This window comes from Lipophrys pholis (genome assembly GCF_963383615.2).
Source record: "Lipophrys pholis genome assembly, chromosome: 5".
Classification (NCBI taxonomy): domain Eukaryota; kingdom Metazoa; phylum Chordata; class Actinopteri; order Blenniiformes; family Blenniidae; genus Lipophrys; species Lipophrys pholis.
In genome coordinates this window covers 27,746,336-27,754,910 of record NC_137628.1, presented here as the reverse complement: position 1 = coordinate 27,754,910, position 8,575 = coordinate 27,746,336, and the positions used below count along the sequence as shown (strand labels likewise).

General features: G+C 41.6%; 1 protein-coding gene across 1 annotated transcript; it reads right to left on the bottom strand.

Moving 5' to 3' along the window:
- Nucleotides 1-1,007: 1,007 nt before the first annotated feature.
- LOC308110234 (monocyte to macrophage differentiation factor 2-like) lies at nt 1,008-4,413 on the bottom strand (the record flags this gene model as incomplete). The annotated part of the gene is made up of 6 exons (XM_080464415.1): nt 1,008-1,211; nt 1,298-1,367; nt 2,642-2,743; nt 2,855-2,929; nt 3,975-4,135; nt 4,336-4,413. The coding sequence occupies 6 exons, from the start codon at nt 4,411-4,413 to the stop codon at nt 1,008-1,010; spliced, it is 690 nt and encodes a 229-aa protein (XP_080320541.1).
- Between the last annotated feature and the right edge of the window lie 4,162 nt (nt 4,414-8,575).

Genomic DNA, 8,575 nt, shown 5'->3' with positions numbered 1-8,575 from the left:
AAAAATAGTGGCAACTCTTCTGCAGGACAACGACGAAGAAATAGGTCGTTTAATTCCAATCTTACTGTTTGTACCATTAGAAGCGTAAAAAAGAAAAGAGTTTTTAATCAGTTATAATCTGGGACGGATCTGCTGGCTGTCCCAAAGAGTTAAAAATAAAATAATTAAATAAAAAATGAGAGGCAGGTTTTTTTTTTTTACGCAACACATATTTAGAAATCCTCCAGAAAACTTAAGGCCTGCTTCAACTCTTTCACAATCGGGTTATCAACTCTCCTATTTATTTCTGTCTTGAATTACAGACATTTCATTCATTTAGTCACGTCACATGTGGCCCAATAAGTTTGAGTCTTATCTTTTTTTTAAATCAAATATATAATTTCTTTAAAACATATCTTATTTATATCCTACAAAAGCTTAAGTATGCTTTGTTTAGGTAACTTTGTTACTTAAAAAAAAAATGGGGGAGGAAGAAAAGATTAAAGTTAAATATTGATCTACAACTAATTTCTGGAAAAATGTGCTGTAAGTTATAAATATATGTTATATATAAACGAAGGAAAGGGTAGTTTATCCAAGAAGGCAAAATCGTCTATCAACAAGCTTCTGGTGTGCTTTCAGAATACAGTAATTCACGCAGAAAATGTACTTTCTGGGTTTTGATCTATCATTAATCCAGAAACAAGGTTCCCCCAAAATAACTACTTATTATAATTTGCATTAACTTAGTCCATCATTCTCCTCCCTGGTTTTAAGACGAGTTCACCCTGCTGTGCCTGCTGTGTGAAGGCAACTTCTTGGTGCTGAATATGAAAATGTTTGCTTTTACGAGATGACGAGGATCCTTTGAATGCACCGTGAGTGTTTTTGGGCTGTTTGGGGAAAAGTGCCAGCTCGGCCTCCGGCAAGCGTCCGGAAAAGACGACCTTTGAACTGGGACACCGCTCGCATCGTTCTCCTCGAAGCCGCTCAAACAGGAGCCGTATCCCACAAGGTCAGCGCTGATGTCATCTGGAGGTCTGGACCTGATTGGCTGGCTGGGCGTAGAGGTACTTCCAGATGGCGTAGTAATGTATGGCCGCCCCCATCGCTACGAACATGTGCCAAATGGCGTGAGCAAACGGGACGATGCCGTCGCTCTTGAAGAAAACCATCCCGAGGCAGTAGCAGGCGCCACCCATCAGCAGCTCGTACAAGCCCGCCTGCTCCGGCTGGGAAGAGGATAACGTTATCGCAGATCAGAGGGGGACTGTGAAGCCCACGCAGTACAGCAGGAGGAGTGAATGACTGAACTCACCATGGAGAGGATGACCAGGGCAGGAAACACTCCCATCACCGTGTAGCAGATCAACTCCATGATTTTGTACCTGACGGAGAGAGGCTCGTTTAGACATACAGGTTCACCTTTAACCTTAAGAGCAGGCCATGTAGAGGTAGTAAGCAAAGTACTTTGGTATTACGCATAACACCTCATACCTGTGTTTGTATGCTTCATATCTACATTCAAAGAAGTAAAAAAACAACATACAGACATGTTTTTTTTACCGCTCATACATTTTTGGAACTGGGTCGGTTCTGGTTTATTTTTATTTTTAGTGGTAGTTGAGAGAAATTATAGAAGTTTTTGTTGCATATTGCAAATATCTTAGGAGAGTCAAACTCATTTTGGTGCAGGGGCTACAGATAGAAAAAACAAGTATCTTGAAATGTGCCAGACCAGTAAAGCACAAAGACGTTTAGATAACAATGGTTTCCATTTATAGAGCAATGAGGTACAAAGATATTTTTAAAAAGTCAACGCTTAGGAAACAATCTTGTCATAAAACCTGCATGACTTGATTAAAAAAAATAAATAAATAATTTTTACATCACGCTATGCTTTTTGCACTTTGGGTGTCGTATTTGTTTCTCGGGACACGACTTCTGCATCCTTCAGAGAGTAAATCTTTCTGTGTGGTTTAGATGCTGCTGCTATTCCACCACTAACAATGTGACCAGTTTTCAATGATCTCTCAATCCACAGGCTCCATTATATCTGCAGCGCTTGTTTAAATGGTGCAATCAACAATGAACCAATTACAACCAGCAGTTACTTTAAAAGAAAACTCTGAGTTAATATCTCATTTGCCAGTTTTTACATTTCTCAATGCGGGTCACAATGAGACGCCAAGGCAAAGCTGGACTAAATGTCTTTCAAGGAACTTTGAGTATATGTCAGAGATGGGACTGGAGATGTTGAAGCTGTTTCTCTGCTTTTAATATTTCTGTTTATACAAGCTTATTTGCATTTACTCGATTGAAAGGTTCAAATACAAGCGAAGACAAAACTGCTGTTCTACAACTCTGGAACAAGGTGGGTTTGTGGTGACTTACAATTATGTAATATTATTATGTTGATGTAGTTCTAATTCAACTTTATAGAAAAGGGTTCATGATCATAACACATAAAAATAAAATGCAGATGAATATGTGCAGAAGCTTTAGAAAAGACTATGATATGTATTAATCCTGGTTCGAATGTTAAATCCTGAATCCATGCACAATTGGTCAAAATGTCACCGACTATGAATAGTCTATTTCGCAAAAAAAAAAAAAAAAAAAACTTCCAATAGTTACAGGAACCTGAAAGCTAAATGCGTACCTCTCGTGGAAAAAGAAGACGTAGGTGGTTCCAAAAGACGCCATCACCCACACCAACCAGCGCATGTGACAGGCCCAGGGACCCAGCTCCCGCAGGTTCAGCCTGTGGACGTTTCAACAGGCAGATACAGGTACAAACACATACCACCGCACAACAACATACAAAACACAACACGTGTTATACAAACACAGACACACCAGAGAGTGTGTTTACCACGGAGCGTAGGAGGCAGCGATGAAGAAGTAGATGACCATCCTGTCACACATGTGGAAACAGTGTTCCACCGACCTGCAGAGGGAGCAGACGGGCATCCTGGATCATGGAGCGTCGGTGTTTTAGAAAAAAATGTTTTCATTCTTTCTTTGCATCATTTGTTTTCGCAGGTCTGGTCAATTTTATACCTTCAGCAATATCATAGAAACATTTCACATTCAGGGTTAAAGTAAAGCAAACGGGCTGCACCCACAGTAATGCTTATATGTCCAGGATTTTAAATAATAAATAAAATAATGAAATAATTTTAATAAACTCAATAGAATTAAAATAAAATTATTCATTTGAAATAAAAAGATTTCAAATTAACAAAATAGATAAAAGTGATAAGAAGGAAGGGAAATTAACTGTAATACAACCTTCAATAATTTTACCACGCCATCTTCAATGTTGCCGTATAAATTTCCACCACAAGGGGGTGTACTGAGTCACTAAATTTAGCAAATTGCAAAAAGAGAAATAAAGAGGAATGGTTATCAAGAAAATGTCCTCTGTTCAAGTGAAAACTGTAAACTTTTGGTAGTTCTGCCTGTTTGTTCGCATGACGTGTGTTCAAGTCTCAGCTTCAACCTTCAAACACCGAGTGGATCTACAGTATATGACCAAGAATGACAGGCTAAAGTCTCCTCAATGTTTATGCATTACTGTTTACTGCCAACTAGTGGCCTGGCATTCAAACTACAGCGTCGTTCACATCTCTTGCATTTGCATGTGCACAGCGATCATTATCAACATGTATAACAACAACAATATAGTTCCTTGTAGATTGTTCTCCGTGGTCTATATAATGATGTTCGTAATGTGGCGACACGCACCTTTTAACCCACACATCATTTTGCAATGAAAAGTGACTAATAGGCCGATGCTGAAGTGACTCAACACTACCTGCATTTTAGACCGTTCGCCTATTGGCGGTATGGATGTGCTGAGAGTCGGGAGCACAAATGACTCTGAGGATCAGGATACGAACCGACCTGATGATTATCTGCATTCCCTTTCTACAACCGCTTAAAAGAAACCCTTTGCACGTCATCTGACATGTTGAGACGCTGCTTCATACCGTAGGTGGCTCTTCTTCCAGGCCACAGTGTGGAAGAGGGTGGAGATGATGAAGAGCGAGCTGAGCCCCGCCCCGTACACCCAGGCCGACAGCTGCTCCCATTGGTCCTCCGACTGGAAGTGCAACATTGAGCTGCCCAGCAGGCTGGGGATTATCCATAACTGGATGAAGTCAGAGCATAAATAAAACACAAACACAAACATTCGGGATGAACTATGATCGTCTTCATGATTTATGGAGGTGCAGTTTTAAATCAGCCTGCCTGTGTCATTTAATCTGTTATGTAATGGTGTGTGTGTGTGTGTGTGTGTGTGTGTGTGTGTGTGTGTGTGTGTGTGTGTGTGTGCGTGCGTGCATTCACCGCATGCGTGGCACAGTTGGCAGCATGCTCATATTCTGTCGGCTGATATCTCTTGTTAGGAGGAACACGGTTGTTCATAAACCTGAAAACGATCAGAGACACACAAATAACAATTAATATCCATCAAATAAAGCAACACGACATTTAAAAGGAAAAAACCAATCAATCTAAAGCTCATTTTAAAAGATCCAATTTTATTCCGTTCAATTATGAACCAGTGATTTTCATTTTTTACATCAAAACTATTCTTCACACTGGGTGGATGTCGGTGTGAATAGTTAGTTTAAAATGATAATACTAATAATGATAAAAACCTGCTAATATTTCTTTTTTACCATCAATGTCCAATGATAGAAATACCATCTTGTGTAAGACGGGAGACAATAAACAACTTTTGACTTCAGCTTTTCTGCAGCATTTCTGTACAAAAAAGGAGAAAGTGATTGAAGAAACAGACTATTTTCTTTTTGAAATGCCCTCTCCTTGTAGTTTTTGACTCATAGTTTCTAAATATTAAGTCCAGGGTAGAGGTAACACATATTTTCAATAAAAACAGACTATACGGACACTGTGTGTTTGGTAAAAGTAAAAACTCAAATGAATGTCTCTAATTAGTTGTAGGGAATAACTACAGGATGTGCAGATTTATTCTTTAACTATTTTGTTTCAGAATTGTCAGTATTGGTCAGATTATCATTCCTTATGAAACACAGGAAGTTCTGCATTAAACTAGAATCTGTATGGAAAAAAAGAAAAGGTGAGTTTACGGTGAGTCTCACGTTCAATATGTGAGAGTGAGCAGGACTGGAGGAATAGCCTGAAGGTCACTACTGAACATTCCATCCATATAGATTTATATATGCATCATTTTGTGTTTATATTCATTTATTATTCAGTTGAAATGCGCTGGGTGGGACAATCATCAGCTTTTCCAATAAAGGGCCTAAAAACCCTCCTGTCACCTTGATGACTTCGGACTCTATTTATATCCTGAACGATGTGACATAAGAAGATTTGAAGGCTCCTTCCTGTTTTGTGTCAAACCACACAGTCAATCCTTGTCTTTTTTTTAATGACCTCCAAGTGTACCATTTAGAGCCGCTTCATCGCCCACACGTCATTTACAATCGTCTTTCTCTATTTCTAAATCTTTCAGCCTCATTTCGTATTTGAATGATGATTAGTAACAATAAAAAGAAAAGCTGCTTGTCGTTTGCAACGATCATCTTGGGCTAAAATGATTCACTGAAATATAAACGTTCTCAGAAATGTTGTATTTAGTGTGAGCATTGACAAATGTTTATCAACTTAAGCCGAAGATGAAGAATAAAAAAAAAAGAACCGCTTGAACTCTGATAATTGTTTCCACTTTTATCTCAGCGATGCTCATAAAAACTTCACCCCGTCCTCTCCGCTCGCTTAGCAACGCACGGTCCTGCTTCAACTTGTTGCCATGACTGCTGTTGCCTGGCAACAGCGGGTAACCACGGACCGGCTGAACCAGGGGTTCATCCCCATGATCTCTCCCAAAAACAATTCACAAACACACACACACACACACACACACACACACACACACACACACACACACACAAACACACACGCGAGCTCAGTCTCTTCACCGAGAACACTGCGCACAGACACTCAAACAAACAAACAGCTCGGGAGGTAGCTCCATCAGTGATGTCACTGTTGTCATGGAAACCACAGGGCAGGGATTGTCTTTTTTTTTCTACAGCAGAAAACTCCTCGTTTCTTTCATCTTTCTTTCCTTCTCTCTCTCTCTCTCTCTCTCTCTCTCTCTCTCTCTCTCCCCTGCTGCACGGCCACATCTCCTCTCTGTGTGCCGATGATTAAATTAACATGCAGGAAAGCAAATAGACAAAGACGTCTATGAAGACACGAACACGTGCGTGTACACACACACACACACACACACACACACACACACACACACACGCACACACGCACGCACGCACGCACACACACACACACACACACACACACAAACACGCACTGGGTACAACCCCTCCCGATTTTTGTGCTGCATCTTGCAGAGCTAGATTTAATAAGAGGCCTAGATTTAGTGACGTCGACCCCCCCCCCCCCCCCCCCCCCCCCCCCCCACACACACACACACACTCACACACACATTGTTCTAAGGCTGGCGAGACTCAAGATGAAGTACAGGCTGCCATGAAAGAAAAACAAAACCACTCAGTGCTTCAGAGAATTAACTCATTCCTGGTGCACTTTGAGATGTTTCAAGCCAAAGGGGCGGAACAACGGAGAACAAACAGCTCGCAGCATCGTATATATCCACATCTGTAAAGTGCCGTCTCATTGGGGGGGGGCGGGGGCACTTTCCGGGGCTGCACATCTCAAAAGCAACATCTCAGCCAGAGCAGCAGCATTATCACCCTGTGATGTTGCAGCGATGTCTACTTCCTGTACAAGCTGTTTCAAACAGTATTATTATTTAAAAATATGAAACAAAATGCAGATTTTCTGAGACCCCCTTTGATCCGGGAGAGAGAGAATACAGATCCATGAAAAAAAAAATTAAAAAGCTGAGGGAAAGACTCAAAGTCCACCTCACATCAGAGCAGTTATGTAAAACAAGGCGGCTCGTCCTCGTCTCTTTCATCACAGACGCTGTTTTTAGAGTGACACTCATTTGAAGTTATTAATAAGAACCAAAGCGGCACGGAAATACACCGTCCTGTCCCAAATAAAAGGCTTCCTCCGCCTGTGTCCAACACTGGCCTCACCACTCTCTTTATATGTGTGTGAGTGTGCATACACAAGTGTGTGTGTCACTGCCAGGCCCAGCAGGCTTGGCTGGGTCATTAATGACTTTATCAAGCTGGCTGATAATTAGGAGGCCAGAGGCCGAGGCGGAAAGACGCAGTGACTGGACAGAGTGGAGCCGAGCTGCACGAGCGTCATGGGAACTCTTGTCCTACAACAGCAGGACAGACAGACGGACGGACAGACAGACGGCGTGCGCCCCGCTCCGGCTGTCTCACCCAACCACCAAGACCTCGGTCCGGCTCACAGTGAGCACCAGCTATTATTTATGGCGTTGCATGATGTGTGTGTCTCGTGCATCTCTGAGCAATCATGATCATATAATCAAGACTTCTGTCAGTCGACTAACACTGGCTATGTCTTTATCCTGGCACCTGGTTAGTGTGTGGGATGTATCAGGCAGGAAGGGAACATCGTGTCCTCAGAGAAGACGTGTTAGAAGCACAAAAATAAACACATTTGGATGGGAAGTTGAAAAGGGCCAAATTGTGATGACTTGACTGTTTCAGATCATCCTCCGCTTTCTCTCTGCAGAGGTCCATACAAAAACAATAACAAAATATATCGTAAACCTATCAGCATCCGACACGTGTCGTGAATGAGCGATTGAACAACGGATGAAGTACTCACTGCATTATTTTAACAATACATCGCACCTCGTAGCAACAGAAGAACAAAAGCACTGAAAAATCTGGGAGAAATGACCAAAAAAAAAAACAGTCAACAACTTGATTCAGACGCACTGCTGCCTGACTGCAGATGCAGGCGTGATGGAAATTAAAAACTAGAGCTACACTCGGTAGAGCGCAGACCTTCGCCGTCGCCACAATTGTTTGCAGAACCGAGTTAGCATCACTAGCATGATAGCAGTTAGCTCAGATCGATGCTAACTAGGTAGCTACATTACTGTGTGAAACACTGAGCAGGGAGCGTCTCCATGGCAACAGACGCTGATCTCCGTTTTATCTCCTCCATGAGGTGCCTCTCCCATCCGCTTTGTAAGGGAAACTTTTATTTTTTTTTTGCAGATTTCCTGCAATTTGGGTGAGTAGTTCTGCGAAAGGTTGGTTACATACATACATACATACATACATACATACATACATACATACATACATACATACATACTCCATTATTTCTACTGTGCGTATGTGTTTATGAAATGTTAAACATTGCATTGTGCTAAATACATGTCCTTGTGCAAATCAACTTTGAAATAAATGAATATAGTGTATTTTGAGCTTGAACAGTCTCTCTCTCTTTCACTCTCACTCTCACTCACACACACACACACACACACACACACACACACACACACACACACACACACACACACACACACACACACACACACACACACACACACACACACACACACACACACACACACACACACACACACACACACACATACTGGACTTAAAGGATC